Here is a 17858-nt window from a genome sequence, read left to right as displayed (position 1 = left end):
CCTTGGAAGAAGAGCCTACCTCAGCAAAAACTGAGCAGGTCATTGATGGCATTTGCATTGTGCCCATCTTCAGTGTGGCAAACATGGTTCCCTCCCCCTCTAAGGCACACTACTAACAGAGAACAACTGGCCCCAAATCACCTAGTGCAGCAAGAATGACAACTTCAGGTCTCTCCCCCACCCAGACACTGCCCCCTTCCTCCCTTCCCTGCCCCATTTCTCCCACCGCCCACCTCCACCGCCAACTTATTGGCACTCTCCCAGGACGCCTCTCCACCATCCTGCACATTGATGCGCGCTGGCAGCCTTGTTGCACAAACTAGGCTCACAAATCACTTACATGACACTGCCCCACTGCCATAAATCAGATATTAGGATTAAGCCATTCAACTCCAACAGCCCTAGCCTATCACACTGCCGCACTGGGAGAACACACATGCCACCAGTGCCAACTGCTGAAAAGCACCCATAGCAAAGCACAGGTCACCAGACACATAGAATCAGTTGTAAATCAGTGGTAGCTGCTGTTACCTCTTGAGCAGCAAGGCCCATCAGATAGTTTGTGGCATCTCAGTAAGCAATGGCGATAATTTCTTAGAGCAGACCAAGCAAAAATTGAATGACTTCCTGGATCTTCAGCACTTCCTGCTGCCATTCCTCCGTCTTTCTCACACTTACCGTCCTACTTGCTGTCAGCTCCTTTCACATATTAGCCTCGAGTGCTTCTTTCCTGTTGTGTTATGCTGTTGTGTTATGTCTAACACCAGATTCACCTGGCTGGTGTTAGACATATAGGGGATTTTCCTGCGATGATGGCAGGTGTTTTGAATCTGGCTGGCCCCTTTTACAATTTTTCACAAGCTCCCCCCGATCTCTGTGTGTGTGTGGGGGGGCTAAATCACAAGTGAACACAACATGTGAGGTCCTCGACTGTGATTACTGCTTACATGGCATTGAAGGTAAACTGGGTTAATGTTGCCACAGTGCTCAAATTATTTATTTAGGGCGCAATCCTAATCCCTTATGTCAGTGCTTTCCTTCACTGGCTTAGCGGTGCCAATGGGACATGTGCTGCATCCTGCAGTTGGGTGTCACTCACAGAGGCCTCCTCAAAGGAAGGGAATGTTTGTTCCCTTCCCTCAGAGCTGCATTGCCCTTTTGTCAGTGCTGGAAAGCACTGACATAAGGGGTTAGGATTGCACCCTCAGGGAATTAACAAAGAATGCAGGGTTGGTTTCCTGAGAATCAGAGTAACTCATTCTCTCCAGCTTTGACCTTCCCTGTTGGAGCAGCCCATGGAACAAGGGATCTTCGGGGATAGAGGTGAAGACCGGCATCATTAAGAATCAATTCAACAGATTGACAAGAGAGTGTGCCCAAAGATACAAGTGATTTATTGGAGAAAAGAGTTGCTACAGGAAAGGATACAAATAAAGCGATAGATTAGGCAGGAGTTCTGGTCTAGAGGGTTGAGCCTCCATTTGCCTGAAGATAACATCCACAAGGTCACTGGTTCGAGGCCACCGGCACCGTGCGACCTTGAAGCAGCTGACAAGCTGAACTGAGCTATTCCATCTGCTCTGAGTGTGGGAGGATGGAGGCCAGAATGTGCGACCAGATCAAGAAAGAAACATCTGAATGTTGTGGTTTCTTGACAGATAGAAACCTTCTTTCAAATTGTAAAAATCCCTACGGGGATTTAATTTGCCTGCCTATGTAAACTGCCTTGCATAAAGTCTAAGGGAAATCTGAGGACCAAGAAAGGCGGTATAGAAATACCTGTATTTTTTATTATTATTATTATTATTATTATTATTATTATTATTATTATTAACCATATTTTGTGAAATGTACCTAACAGAGAAGTAGAAAAGCAATTGATTTTTTGGGGAAGAAGCTTTTGAGAAACTCTAAATTTTTAGCCCAGTCCTTAAACTGAGATGAGAGAAAGAAGGGTGAGTGGAAAGGAAAAGAAAGCATATTAATAAGTACCCACAGATGATATGGTTGGGGGAAGCCTTGCAGGGACCTGAACAGATTTGGAAATTCTGATTTCATGCAACATGGGGTGACCATCGGCTGGTCAGAACCCTTCACTATTTATGGGGTTTTGGAGTTGCTGCTTATGTACAGCTCTCAAAATAAGCATGTTCACCTGGTTATTGGGGTGTAAAAGGGGTTCTGGATGTTTCTGCGCTAGTGTGTTTATGTGCAAACTGGTGTTTGGATGGATTCAGAGCAGGTGCTGATGTGCCTCTTTCTGGCACACAATCAATGGGAACACTTCGACTCAAAATGCAGGTGCGCAGGGCACATTACACAATGGGCACCTTTGAAATGCAGGCACAGCTTCAAAACAAAGAGGTGACAAGAGGATACCAGAAAGACACTGATGGAAGGTGAAAGATGCATCACACGCATATTGCAAAGGCTGCATTCAATAAACAGCTACACTGAAAGGGAGCATTCAGGGATGGCTTGAAAAATACAGACACAAGAAGGAGGTTAAATAACGGCACATATTTAATGGAGACTAGGCAGTGAATAAAAAGTTTGCATAATGGGAGTACATACTTTTCCCAGGGTGGGTGACACAAAGTGGCACCCAGAATTCAAAATGGAGTTTTTGAGGCTTGATCTGAGTTTCAGGAAAAGCAGCATCCACAGTTCATATTTTTCATCTAGATTATATGGATTCGTACCATGATAATCCATGCTGGCCATGCAGGATTGGACAAAAATTGACTTGGGTAGGCAATTTTGGCTTGAGTGGTGTTGCTGCCTCAAGGCATTTATGGTACTATGTGCAAGTACTGTGTACCAATGAAATAAAAGAATGGAATTCAGAAGAATCACCACAACGAATAGACTGGCCTGAGCCATCCTCCATTGTTTGCTCCAGTCCTGGTAGCCTGAGAAATCTTCCCTCTGAATCTGGTGGTAGCCATGATGGCCATGCCTGCATGAATCTTTCTCTATAACCATCTCTGAAACAGTAGCCCTCATCCTCCCATCACATTCCCTAAGGTATAGTGCAACCCCATAGAAATTGCAACATCCCAAAAACACAGGAGAAAGATAAGAACACAATTCAATGAAAATGTCATAATACAAACAATGTATATCAATTATTATAATAAAAAATATTTAATCCTCATCAATCTCATCTATTATAATAATATTACAAAATAGTAATACAGAATTGGTGAAACTTAGGTCTCACATGGACAACAGTGGACAAAGTTCTAGGAGCCTATGAAATGAAACTTCATACATCTACTCCCTTTGATGCAGCAGCAGGAGTTTACACTTGTGATTCAATTTCCCCATGGCTCCCTTCATCTCTTGGTTCCTCAGAGTGTAGATCAGAGGATTTAGGGCAGGGGTGACTACCATGTAGAACACAGAAGCCATTTTGTCCACCTGAGAGTGGGAGAAGGGTTTAAGGTAGACAAAAACCATGGGTCCAAAGAAGAGGCCAACCACTGTCAGGTGGGAGCTGCAGGTAGACAGAGCCTTCCTACCACCCTTCCCAAAACGGCCACAGAAGGAGGCCAAGATGATGACATATGAAACCAGTACAGCCAGACAGTTGGGTAGAGTTATTAAGCCACCACTGATCAGCATCAGTATCTCAACCACATAGATTTCTGCACATGCCAGCTTGATTACCTGTGGGATGTCACAGAAGAAATTGTCCAACACATTCGGTCCACAGAATGGTAGCTGGGCTAAGACCACTATCTGGATAGTGGAATGAATGAAGGCTCCTGTCCAGCAAAATATCAGTAGACTGAAGCAGCGTTGCCGGTCCATGATGGATGTATATCTCAGTGGGTGGCATATGGCCACACAATGGTCGTAGGCCATGAGAGTGAGGACAAACATCTCTGCACCCCCAAAGAGGTGCAGACCAAACAGCTGGACCATACAGCCACCATAAGATATGATAGAGAAACTGTTCAATAGGTCAGTCACTAATTTGGGGGCAGCCAATGAACCCAAAGACATGTCGATAAAGGACAGATTGGCAAGGAAGAAATACATGGAACTTTGAAGGAGCTTGGACTCAGACCACACGGTCACCATAATTACGAAGTTTCCCAGAAGGGCGGTGGTGTAGCAGGCCAAGACCAGGACAAAAAGAAAGAGCTGTGCAATGTGGGAACAGGAGAAGCCCAGCAAAATGAACTTTGAGATGGTGGAGCCATTCATGTTGATGGTTGGTTCTAGTGCAATTTTTAAAAAATGAAGTATGTGAGCGATATTTCAACCCAGACACAAATTTTTTTAATCATTTTATTCCTGTAATTTATAACCTGACTTTCTATATAACAGACTCTTTTACCCTCCTGGAATTATGAATAAAATCAAGGTGATTCCACTCCTCTTTCTTTAGTTCTCAACTTCTAGACCTTTTCCAGGCTCTTTCCTTATGACTATACACACACAATGGTTTTCAGGCAATATTCATTGTTGTGTGTGAGCATGTCAAGGTAGAAATACAATAAATCAGTCACTGGAAAGAGCATGAATCTTTTGAAATAATCATGTGAATAGACCAATTAATTATATCTGCATCTAGTTCCTTATGAGGACTTATTTCAGTTTTTCTGTTTGTTTTAATTTTAGAACACATTGACCCCAATCTCCAACCCATACAAGAGGTCAAGTTGGCCTAAACTTTGAATAAAAGCAGTACAATAAAAATACTGAAAACTTAAAACAATAAGCAAGAATAAAATAAACTGAGCAATAGATAACAAGTTTTTTAAAAAAGGTTTCTGGGATTTGTTTTTATTTGCATCTGCTAAACAGAAGGAGTACAGAAGGATTTTGTAGGCTATGTAATTCACTGAAGTCCCTGATTGATGGAAATGCTTCTACTGTAACTTCTGAGATTCAGTTTCTTAGGAATTTCTTAGCCCTGTGATTCTTAATGACCGTTGAGATTTTCATGATGCTGAATTCTATAAAGAGTCCTAACTCCTGTCTCTGTGCAGGAAGAATTCAGAACTGGCATACAGACAGGTAACTCTTCCTGCAGTGGCTTAGAGATGGGATTTGATCTCAGGGAAGTGTGCAGGCTTTCCATGCAGAAGGTCACAGTTCAATCTGTGGCAGCTCAGGGGGTTCTATCGGGCCAGTCGCTACAATGCTGCATGTGACATCCTGAACTCTTTGGAGGAAGGGAGGTGAAAATATTATTCATAATATGGAGCAATCCCTATACATTCATGGTGCTAATCGTGATGATGACTGGTACTACTTAAACAACCCAGTTCTATCCTTTTCCCTACTATAGCATGCAGACGCACCAAAACTGCATGCTGGACGGGAGGAGGGGGTGATCAGGAGGCTTGGGAAAGGTAAGGAAAATTCTCTTACCCCTCTCTAAGCCCCTTGAGCCAATGGGTCTCCTTGGACCTGCACAAGCTATATAGCTCTATTCCAAGAAGAGCTTGGCTTTATTCCAAGAAGACAGTGGGGTTTGTCAGGAGGCTCCAGAGGGCATAACATCTGGTGCTTGTCAGGCTGGGAGACATCCTCTTCCGTCTCCAACATATCCCCTTCCCCCTTCCAATTCATCCCAATCTGCTCAGCTCCCCACTCCATTCTCTCTGTCCTCCCTAGTTAGGGGCCAGTCCTATGCAACTTTCCAGCACTGATGCAGCTGTGCCAATGGGGCATGTGCTGCATCCTGTGATGAGGGAGGGCAATGGTGTAGCTAGAGGGGGTGCAAAGCACTAAGTTGGGCAGGGGGCCTCACCGTGGTGTGCAGGTGGCCCCTCCCCGTCCCCTTGGGAGCCATTTTGGGTAGTGGGAGCATTCCGCCTCCATTTTGCTCCCAGCACCCAGAATGGCTCGGAAGGGGAGGGGCCACGTGCACTTTGCGATGAGGCTCCCTGCAAAACCTTGTGCTTTGCATCCCCTCTAGCTACACCACTGTGGAAGGACAGTCACAAAGACCTCCTCAAGGCAAAGGAGCATTTGTTCCCTTACCTTGGGACCATAAAGCAAGTTCCACAGCAGAAAAGCTGATTCCAGCAGACAAACCTCTTGATAGGATTGAGCGGTGATTCCCCCCCCCCCCCCAGAACTGCACAGAAAACAAAGTAGTTGCAGTGTAAGTACAGGGAAGACAGTGTAATGGAAGATCAGAAGATCATCAGGTGGATGATGTGGTGCTGACAGCGATTCCCTGTTTTGACAGCTGGTTGACAGCTCTGGGAAGGGCAGGGCTGGCTCCACAGCTGTAATCAATCAAGGCCAATGGAGACCTAGTTGGACACCTGAGCTTCATTTGACCTTGATGGGACTCGAGCTAACAAGGTAGCTCACAGCTGAGCTGCATTTGGACTTAACAAGGGGCTGCAGGATAAAAGGCAGCTTCAGAAGGAGCAAAGGGCTGACCAGAGCGGGACGCTGACCAGAGAGAGAACCCTGACCCAGAGGGACACCCGGACGGACTCACACTGGGAGAAGGGGACTGCCAGAACTCTGCTGGAGGACACACAGAGGAGAGGATTGCCAGGACCCTGCTGGAGGAGACACTCTTCTGGAGAAGATAGAGGAAGGGACTACTGAGACTCTGCTGGACACACACTCTGCTGCATTGGACTGCTACTGGGAAGATTGGACTGGGAATACTGGACTGGGAAGATTGGACTGCTTTGGAGATTGAACTGTGGACTTGGACTGGAGGTGTCAAACCTTCACCCACTGAGTTAAGTGGAGTTTTGGGGAGGGAAAGCCTCTGGACAAGAGGACTTGCAGGGAGTGTCTGTAGCAATAAATTCTTGTTAATTGCTATAGATAAGGAGTTCTGTGTTCATTTCTTTGCACACCACAGCTGTTGTTTCTTGGAAAAGGAGGGTGTTAATTAGCCAAAAAGCAGGCATTAGAAGGGAGTTGGGATATTTGGATGGGACAAATTGGCGTAGTCGGCAGGATTCAAAAATTAGGATAGGACAGGCAGAATCCGCACACCCCTTAGCAGGCAGTGCTTAAGAAGCCATTGAATTGTATTCATAACAATTATCAAATCACCCTCAAATGACTTTCAAGACATGACTGTGATTGCTGACAATTCAGAACTTGAATTGTGGTTGCAACAATTCAGAACTGCAATTGCATAGCAAAAGAAACAGAGCAAGCATCAATAACACCACTTAGGTGGTGGTTATAGTGTCCAATGAAGGCACTGGACACTCTGTTCCAATCATGCAAAGCAGATCCCCTGCAGAAGCCTTCAGTGTCAATCAACCATTCCTAAGCCACCCTCCAGCTTCTCAAACTACTGTACTCACCAGCATGAGAAAGGAAGTAAAAAATATCAGGTAAGCAAAAGGAAGGAAACAGGAACAGAAGGTGTTGTGACCCAGAAGATCCTAATGAAAATAAATGTCACTGAGGCACAAAAATGAAAAATGTCCCTCCATGCAAATATGCAAATTGATATTTTCTCGGACAAATATTGTTTCTCCCAAACTGACTTCAACCTCCCTTGAAAGTAAGAGGAAGACTCCTGTTGAAATCCCCTTTATAGTATCCTCCTTTGATCCACAGCCTTTTGATTCCACCCACTGTGAACAATGCCTGAGGTCCCGTCTTGGCACTGACACAGTTGTCAGCACCCTGGAGAGAGCTGCCTGCTGTTTGGTCCCACATGGGGTGATTAAAATCTAAGAAGATCTGGAACTTGTTGTATGCAATAGATATTATGCGGCCTGGGTGCTGTCAAGGGTTTTTTCCCACCGGGGGGTGTTGAGCTGAAGCCAGCAAAATCAGTAGTTTGTGTGTATAATTTTAACCCCACCATTCCTTCAAGAAATTCAGTGTCGCATACAACCTCCCTGTAAGGTGGGTTGAGGATTCAAGGATGCAAATACCCCGTAAGATACAGAGGTGTAATGGATACCAAGTTGCCTAAGGTAACCTATGGACTCCATGACTGAGCAAAGATCTCAACATCAATATTACTTCGTCAAACTGCAAGACATTAGCCTCTACACTACCCTGGCTCTCTGTTAAGATTGTCACATGGCCAGTTTTGTCTCTTTTGCAGTGTCACACATGAATGCTCAGGACTTGCAAATGAGGTATCTTGTGTTGGCACAGAAAGTTCCCTAGGGGAAACTCCAGAGCTCTCCAGGAAGAATTATCAGGCTATAGCAGGGGTGCCCAAACCCCGGCCCGGGGGCCACTTGCGGCCCTCAAGGCCTCTCAATGCGGCCCTCAGGGAGCCTCCAGTCTCCAATGAGCCTCTGGCCCTCCTAAGATTTGTTGAAGCCCACACTGGCCCAATGCAACTTCTCTCAGCGTGAGGGAGACTGTTTGCCCTCTCGTGTGAGCTGTGGGATGAGGGCTCCCTCCACTGCTTGCTGTTTCGCATCTGTGATGCAGCAGTAGCAATGAAGGAAAGGCTAGTCTTGCTTTGTGCCAGGCCTTTTATAGGCCTTGAGCTATTGCAAGACCTTCATTCATTCATATAAGTTCATCTTTAATATATTCATTTATGTAAACTTATGTAAATTTATTCATTTAAATGTAAAGTGATTCTTTTTTTGCCCCGGCCCCCGACACAGTGTCAGAGAACTGATGTGGCCCTCCTGCCAAAAACTTTGGACACCCCTGGGCTATAGCATGAATATCATGTAAGAGTATCATGAGCGACTTGGAACAAGGCTGGTTAAAAGTCAAGTTTCTCACTCCTGAGGGGAGATTGAGGATGATTTGAGTGCTTCTTTGGGGTAGGACTCTGGGGATGGGATTCACGAGAAGCAACTTTACAGGGACTGTGTTACTGTTAGGGCAGCCATTCTTGTGGGTCTGCTGAGGTCCTGGGCTAAATGTTAGCATTTTCAGGTAAGTGCCAGGGACTCCTTCAGTCCATCAGCCAGCCTGGCTGCATTGCCACCCTTCTTGCTGGTGCTCCCACTCTTGCTATACAGGTCAGCTTGGTAGTAGAAATTGTTCAGCATGTTAGGTCCATAGAATGGTATATGGGCACCATCTACCCTCCGTTCTATGCTTCCCCTCTAATGTGCAGAGGTAGTAAACCAATGGTTGTGTTCTAGGTTGTGCTCTCAGTTTCCATTCATTGACAGTGACAATATCCCTGCTCAGTGGCCCACTTGAGGTGTGTATGCACCTACAATGTGTTCAGGTATCATTTGCACTGCACAAAGTTCTTGTGTCAAAATGACAGTAGGGCCCTGACATTCAGTCTGAAAGCTACTTTTCTGGATGCAGAACATTTTAAAGACTTACAGTATGGAGTCTCCACTTTCTGGGCAAGGCAATCAAGTAGATGGTGGAGTCTCAGCTTCAACCTATTAAGCATCCCTATATCAAGACAGGTTATCCATCCATCTAGCCCAGCATAGTCTACTCTTGCTTGCCAGAAATTGTGAAGCAGAGGCCTTATCCCTGTAACCTACCTGCTCATTGTTCATGGCAGGAACCAGATTTGTGAAACATCTGCTGTGCTTTCCAAAAATGGTCCCGCAAGCAGTGACTTGTGCCAGGATCCTATTCCCTTTTTGAACCCTCCAATGCCCCTTTTCTTTCCTTGAACTTACACCAGCAAAATGGCTGGCATAGGTCCAAGGATAACCAGAGCTGATTAGGCAGCTATCAAGGGGTAAGTCCAAAATGCCTTTGCAGGCTGTCTGATTCCCCACCACCACCAGCAGAGAACACAGTGCAGCCTCCATTCGCAAAGCTGCATGTTATAATGTGGCAGGGGATATGCTCAGCTGCAGTGGTGTCACTAGGATTTGCACCACCCAGTGTGGAAGGCCAGTGCATCAGCCCGCACATGGACCTCTTCCCATACAATGGTGTTTTGTTTTTTTGTTGTTGGTGTTGGGCTATAGCTTTTGACAGTACTTTTTTTGTTTAAAAAAAAAGGTGCAGGAATTCACAACTTGTTAATCATTTATTTATTTGTTTATTTATTTATAAACCTTTTTTATTGGAGAAATAAAATATTTTATGTGCTTCCCCCCTAAAGATGAACTTACTTCTGAGTAGACATGCATAGGATTGGGCTGTCAATCGCCACATCCTCTTCTCCCAGCTACTTTTTCTACACATGGGGAAAAATACTGTACAGGTGCACTTATATTGTGTAGTATGTAGTGTGGCACTACTTCGAGGAGAGGAAGCAGTGAATGGATTCTCAAAAATGGCTTCCATGAGTTCCATGTAGTAAAATTACTCTAAGCAACTGTGGGAGTAAGAACAAAAAAGGAATTCTTACATGAGTGGGGTCCTTAGGTGCACATAGAAACAGCTATGTTTGCAAACAAGCGATAAAATATGGTTTAATTCAGGTATCAGAATACTCTGTGTCTTTGGGAAGGTGCTTGGCATGCAATTGTATGTTCTCTGCTGCCTTGAGCAGCTGCTGTGCATTGCTGGACAGGAGCTGCAAATGCTGGCTGGCAGAGGGCATGCTTGTGGGGGAAGGATGAGGAGGATCTCTGGGAAGGCTGGACAGCACATTGTACACATGTAGAATCCCTTTTCACCAGCCCTTAGCATATGAAAATGGGTGCAGGTATATATCTCTGCCAGGATTAAGAGCCCAATCCTAGGTATGTCTACTCTGAAGTAAGTCTTGTTCTAGTCAATGGAGGTTACTCCCAGGAAAGTGCCTAGGATTGCAGCCTAAGAGCCCAATCTTGTCTACTCAGAAGTCCACTTTAGTGAATGGGGCTTACTGTGGATAGGATGGCAGCCTCAGGGCCCAATCCTGTGCCTGTCTACTCAGAAGTAAGTTCCAATATAGTGAATGGGGCTTCCTCCCAGGAAAGTGTGGAGAGGACTGCAGCCTCAGACCCCTTCCTCTGCCTGTCTACTCAGAAGTCAGTCCCACTAGAGGCAGTGGGGCTTCCTCCCAGGAAGGTGTGGAGAGGACTGCAGCCTCAGAACCCCTCCTCTGCCTGTCTACTCAGGCTGCAAGGATAAGACACTTTGCCAGGAGTAAGCCCCATTGAACACAATGGAACTTGCTTCTGAGTAGACATGCATAGCTTAGGGCTCTCAGGCTGCAAGGCTATGACACTTTCCCAGGAGTAAACCCCATTGAACACAATGGAACTTACTTCTGAGTAGACATGCATAGGCTTGGGCTCTCAGGCTGCAAGGCTATGCACCCTTTCCCAGGAGCAAGCCCCATTGAGCACAATTAGACTTACTTCTGAGTAGACATGCCTAGGCTCGTGCTGCAGATTGTCATGGGTCTGCACCAGCCAGCTTCCTTCCCCTCCTCTGCCAAGCCAGTACCTGGGCATTCCTTGAGTGCCACAGCCTGTCTCCCTGGCTGGCTGTCCATCCTCCTCGGCATCGGCGCATGTCGCCCGCACCCTACACTGGCTTAGAAGCTGCGCTGGGGGCAGAGCACAGGGGGAGGGGAGGCGGGCTGGGCTCAGGTGAGAGCTTGGAGATGGGGCAGGAGGGGGTCATTGTGCAGACAGGCAGGGGCCAGGTGCCCGCCCACCCTGCACCCCCCAGCACCCACCCAGCTAATGCCTCTGTTTTGCTCCCCCCCTTCCTGGAATGCCTCCAAAGGGAAGGGGCCCCTGCAAAAAGGTGCCGGAACTCCGTCCCGCCACGTTCCATTAGAAAAAAGCCCTGGCTTTTGATGGAATAGAGATATTTCAACGCAGTTCATTTCATTGCATTCTGCATGAAATCACACATTGAATGATATATAACATGATGGTACTATTTGAAAATACTAAGATTTTAGAAATTTTGGACAGTAGTGGTGTCACACACACACCCCCTCATGCTCGTCACCTGGTGCAGCCTGCATCTCCTGAACCCCACCCCCCAGCGATGCCACTGCTCAGTTGTCATATGTTCTGAGCACACAAATGAAAGCATACATGTTTAAATTGTAACTGGTGTGGTGGACCATGGAGTCCATGGGAGAGGATTCATTCATTCATCAGTAGGAACACACTCTTGACCTCCTCGAAAATACTCATGTTCATAGCAGTCTGCATTCTACAGCTAGTGTATTACCTCTATCATAATTCTGCTGAGATTGTCTATATCCATACAATGAGATACAATCCAAAGCACGCTATTCATAGATGCAGTCCACTCTGATGCTGCTGAATCAGCAAGCAAAATACAGGACCTGAACATTTCAACTATTAATGATACTCTTTGATTAAGTTCAAAATTATATAATAAGGAATATCAACCATTTGAAATCATTTAGCATGACAAGCACATTCAGTAACAGGCAGTTACATATAGAAAAAAATTTGCAAGATAATATCCATAAGCATATCAGCAAGCAATTAATTAAAAAATGAAATAAAACTAAAAAAATATTTAAAATATAGTAGGTACTCGCCTATAAGGCAAGAAATTTCTGTCAATAAATCAAGTGTAAAGCCTCATCTTATCTGAGAGTCACATTGTGGCAGCCAGGAGAAGCCCAGAGGAGAGCAAGAGGCCAATGCAGAGATAATTAAAGGCAATTAGTCTCCCGGGCAACGAGGCTGCAAGCTGCAACCAAAGTTAACCTTTTCACTCCTCCTGAGAAAAAAGCAAGCAAGGGCTTGACACCACCATTTTAATCAAGCAAGCCTCCTTCTCTTTTGCAGGATCACACCTGACCCTTCTCCACCCTCATTCTATTTTGAAAATGTTTGGCAGAAGTTTGGTTTTTAAACTTTACCAGAATGTAATTGTCATTTCCATCTGAAACAAAGTCCAAAGCTACAATGCAATGAACCATTACTTGAGAAGAACACTGATGGAAAGCAATGGGTCTACTTCTGAGTAAATCAGGTTGCAACTATGTGTAGCTGAGCTTGCTTGTGCTCACTGCTTGTTGCTTGTCTCTCCACTGTGAACTGAATTGCACACTCCCAGTTATGTGTTATACGTTGTATAAGTTGAGCCTCTGGCTTGACACACTAGGCACCTTAAAGGATTAGATTAATGGTCCTACTGGTATGTTTATAGTGCACTTATTCTGATAGTGTTCAGAAAAAGGTTGCGAAGACGAGAATTAAAAAAGTTAATGAATAAAAATGTATCATATGATCTTTTACTATATTTTTATTAAATTAGAGACTATACAATTCTTAGGTAACAATTACTGATAGGTTATTTTTCAGGATCTGGCTTTGGATAAAATAAGACAAAATTATAGTCAGACACCCACTCTAAGTTTAAACCCCCCCCCAACTTATCCAATGGTCATAGGAAATGCCATTAGTTTTGCTCAAAATCTGCTCTCAACTTATCTGTGAGATCAGCTTGTGCTTGAGTTGCTGCAGAAAGTGCAAATAATCCATTGAAGTTTAGGGCTCACGTATACAACAATGTAATTGATAGGGAAAGGAAATCTTGCACTGAGGAAACAGGAGGTGTCTACACTTGTTTTTCAATTTCCTCATGGATTCCTTCACCTCTTGGTTTCTCAGAGTGTAGATCAGGGGATTGAAAGCAGGCATGACTACCATGTAGAACATGGAGGCCATTTTGTCCACTTGGGAGCTGGAGGAGGTCTTCAGATACACAAAAACAATGGGCCCATAGAAGAGGCCAACCACTGTGAGGTGGGAGCCACAAGTGGACAGAGCCTTCCTACCACCCTTCCCAAAACGGCCACAGATGGTGGCCAGGATGATGACATATGAAAGCAGCAAGGTCAGAAAGCAAGGTAGAGTTACTAGGCCATCACTGACTACCATGAGTATCTTAGCAACATAGGTTTCTGAACAGGACAGCTTGATTACCTGTGGGATGTCACAGAAGAAATTATCCAACACATTCACTCCACAATATGGTAGCTGAGACATCACCACTGTCTGAAAAACGCTGTGAATAAGTGCTCCCATCCAACAAAATACGACGAGACTGAAGCAACATTGTCGGTTCATGATGGTTGTGTATCTCAGTGGGTGGCAGATGGCCACATAGCGATCATAGCCCATGACAGTGAGGAGGAACATTTCTGCACCTCCAAAGAAGTGGAGACCAAATATCTGGGCCATGCAACCGCTAAAGGAAATAGTTCCGCCACTGTTCAATAGGTCAGTTGCTAGTTTGGGGGTTGCTACAGAGCCCAATGACATATCGAGGAGGGACAGATTGACAAGAAACAAATACATGGGGCACTGAAAGAGCCTGGGCTCAGACCACACAGTTACCATGATTAGTAAGTTTCCTACAAGGATGGTGATGTAGCAGGTCAAGACCAGAGTTAAAAGGATGAACTGAGCACAGCGAGAGCAGGAGAAGTCCAGGAAGAAAAACTCTGTAATAGTAGACCCATTCATCTTGATGGCTGGTTCAAGGCACAGAAACAAATGGAACACTGTTAATCTGCAGGCCCTGCACTTGGCTTCTGCTGGACATAAGTGGAATAAGTGTGGATTTCTGGCATACACTAAGAGCCCAATCCTATCCAACAATCCAGTGATGGTGCAGCCACAATGCAGCCACAAGGTGAAGCAACAAACATTCCCTTACACTGAGTAGACCTCCATGACTGCTGCCCCACCACCACCACAGGATGCTGTGCACACCATAGTGACCCAGTTGCATCAGCAGCCAATAGTTGGATAGGACTGGGTTCTTAGCTAATACCTCCCACAGTAACTAGCATAGCAGTGACAACTGAGGACAGGCTGTAATTCAGTAGTAGAGTGCTGGTTTTGCATGAAGTTCCCAAGTTCCGCTCTACTATTGCACTTAAAAATACTGCAAGTTGCAGGGCTGGACAGTTCAGGGCTATGAAGACATCGTGATGCAGTAGCCAGAGTGTTGTACAGAGATTGGGGAGACTTGGGTTCAAACCATTACTCAGCCATGAAGATCACTGGGTGACCATGTCCAGTCAAACAGGCTGAATTCAGCCTATCTCACAGGATTGTTGTGAGGAAAAAAGGAGGAACATGCATGCTGCCTGAGCCCCTTGGAGGAAGAATGAGACATAAATGAAATATGACACATACCTCTGGTCTGATCAGGACATTTGCATATTCCACAAGGATTTGCTCTTTTTCATTACTGGAGTTCTGAAGGCAGAAAAAATATGGATTTAGGTTGTGTCCTACCTTGAAACTTCATTCCAGGGAGAGTCATCCCATGTAACCGATTTTTAATTTCAGCATAAGAGAGTTCAACTGTGCAAAAAGATTCTCTTCAATATCTGTAGCAATTGCTTGCTTTCCATACAATAATAATTTTATACTCAGAACAAGTAGATCTGTTGCTTTCTCTCATCATAAAGTACTGGAGAACTGAGTCTAAACAGAGTCTAAAAATGTGTAGGGCCCAATCCCAATCAGCCCTTGGGCCAGTGCAAATTCCTTGTGCCAACCCGGAGGAGTCGCCAAAGTGCTGCAAAGCACCTTGGTGCCACCAAGAGAAGAGGAAGGCTGGCACACATCCATCCACTGCCCTTTGGAGGCCAACAAGGGCCTTGCAGAGCTGGCGCAAGGGTAGGTTCACGCAACCATGTCAGACTAACGCAGAGGCTTGGGGACGGCTGGGCCCAGGAGGGGGCATTCCAGGGCAGGGGGAGCCATAGGCAACCCCATAGGCAACCCCAACCCTGCTCTGGATATGGGACAAGCCAGCTGGTCTGCCTGTTCCATCAAGGGTTAGGATTAGGCTGCTAGTGTTTTTGTTTGCTTTGGTCAAGACACATTTCATTAACATTCTTTGAATGTTTAATTTGTGGATACTCAGTTGTGAGCGGTAAATACAGAAACAAAAAAAATAGAGATAATGTATCTATTATTGATATTGCATCAGGAAATGAAAGCTTTGAATTTTCACATTGCTTTATTAACAAATTAAATTCCTTATATAAAGGCTCATAATTATATTTATACAGAATTTACACTGTGTTTTTTAATTTTATACCTATGTATCATATAGGCTTCTCTGTCAAAATTAAAATCTCATCTGAACAAACAATTTAGATTCTCTTTTACTATATATTTGAAAGGGGGGAATATTTTGCATACATTTTTTCAGCTGCCTGAATATTCCATGCAAAATACTGGAGACTTATTACTATCAATGAGTGGGTGGGAAGAAGGTGGAAATATTAGACAATGGCAAAACTAACAGCTTTTGTACATGTAAAAGCAGAGAGACAAAATGAAATGACTAACTTTAAATGGTGTCCATACTGTATATTTGGCACTCTGTTACATTCCTTTTTCAGTGTTACTATGTGGAATCGATGTTGCATTGAGCAATTTGTATATCAGAATTTTTGGAGAGATACGGCCTGATTTTAAAGTATTGTAAATATGCACTGGTATTAACAGTAAAATTTTAAATAAATCTTTTCAGCTGCAATCCTAACCACATTTTCCTGAGAGTAAGCCCCATTGAACAAAATAGGACTTACTTCAGAGTAGACCTGGTTAGGATTGCACCCAATATCTATAGCGCAAAAATTTTTAATTTTTATAAAGCGCTTTCCATACTTTGATTAATTGTCTGGTAATGTTCTGTTCTTTTTTTAGCCGTTACAATTCATCATATCACTTTAATCTCCCTTTTTTTTTTTAATGAAAACCACTTGGGTACAATCCTAGCCTACTGAAACAAGCAGGCCTACTAGCCTATGCTGTATTCAGTGCAGGTTTGGTGTGGCCCGGGTGTAACTCAGAGCAAAGGGATTTTAGGCACAAATCCTAACCAATTTTTCAGCACTGACACAGCTGCGCAATTGGGGCATTTGCTGCATCACGGAGGCCTCCTCAAGGTAAGGGAACATTTCTTCTCTTACCTTAGAGCCATATTGCCCTTACCTCAGTGCTGGAAAGTTGGTTATGATTGTGCCCTTAGTCCCCTTTCTCCAAGCCACGCCACAGGCTGCCCTATGGAGTTACTTGGAACTGAGCACATTTCATGGGCGCAAATCCAAGCAGCCTGAATTACACCGCTCAGGCCACAGCCAGGGGTTGGGATCTAGCCTGCGCTGCCACAGCCAGCCCCAACCCCCTCCAGGGCCTGAGCCTCCCCACAGACCACTCTCCCCCTGCACTGGAATGCCCCTCTGCCTCTGTTCCTCGGTCCTCCCCCACCCCCTATGCTGGCCTACCCAGGCCGGCACAAACTCACCCTGTCCCAGCACAGCTCTGGCTCTGCTGGGTCAGAGCACTTTGGTGCACTAGCCCAGCCTGCTCCCGAGTAGTGGCAAACATACTTTATGGCATGTTCATGACAGTCAGGAGCTGGCACAAGGGACTTGTGCTGGCTGAGGGCAGAGGTAGAATTGGGCTTCCTGAGTGTTGCAAAATTGGGAACCCCAAAATGTGATAATTATTCCATTTACACCAGTAGCAACGTCAGTAGCAGCCTTAATGATTCACAGTCAAACATATATATGAATTTAGATTTTGAAACAACCTGTAGCTGCAAATAGAGACTTAACCAAGGAAAGAAAAGGAGCAGTTTTAGAAGTCTACACAGAAATAGAAAGAACTGCAATACTCACAGTTGTTGCAATTCACACTCGAAGGAGATTTTGGGCTAGCACCCTCCATCTCAGTGGTCAAAGCTTCACTACACAGTAACACTTCATTCTCTGATCTTTCAAGAATGGTCAAAATGATGGGAGAGAGAGATGCAAGAAATCCAGGTGTGCAAAAGGAAACAGAGGGAGGGATGTGGTGGGGTCCAGAATGATGCTCTTATGAAAATGAGGGAACTGTGGTTGCAAATGTAAATAAGTTTGAATGAAAACACTCGTACCAATACTCATTCCCCGCTTCCCAAGATCTTGTATTTTGAAAATTACTGAAAATTTTGAAAAGATCTGAAAATTAAGAGAGCCTCTCATGTTTCCCTTG

At 44.9% G+C, this 17858-nt stretch overlaps 1 protein-coding gene across 1 annotated transcript; it reads right to left on the bottom strand.

The window, feature by feature from the left end:
* Positions 1 to 3276: 3276 nt before the first annotated feature.
* On the bottom strand, positions 3277 to 14114 carry LOC136653908 (olfactory receptor 4Q3-like). Its single transcript, XM_066630778.1, has 2 exons — positions 13446 to 14114; positions 3277 to 3423 (listed from the first exon to the last, which is right to left on the bottom strand). The coding sequence occupies exons 1-2, from the start codon at positions 14112 to 14114 to the stop codon at positions 3277 to 3279; spliced, it is 816 nt and encodes a 271-aa protein (XP_066486875.1).
* Between the last annotated feature and the right edge of the window lie 3744 nt (positions 14115 to 17858).

Source organism: Tiliqua scincoides, chromosome 5, assembly GCF_035046505.1.
Source record: "Tiliqua scincoides isolate rTilSci1 chromosome 5, rTilSci1.hap2, whole genome shotgun sequence".
Lineage (NCBI taxonomy): Eukaryota > Metazoa > Chordata > Lepidosauria > Squamata > Scincidae > Tiliqua > Tiliqua scincoides.
The sequence above is the reverse complement of the archived record's forward strand: the minus strand, read 5'-3'. Positions and strand labels throughout refer to the sequence as shown.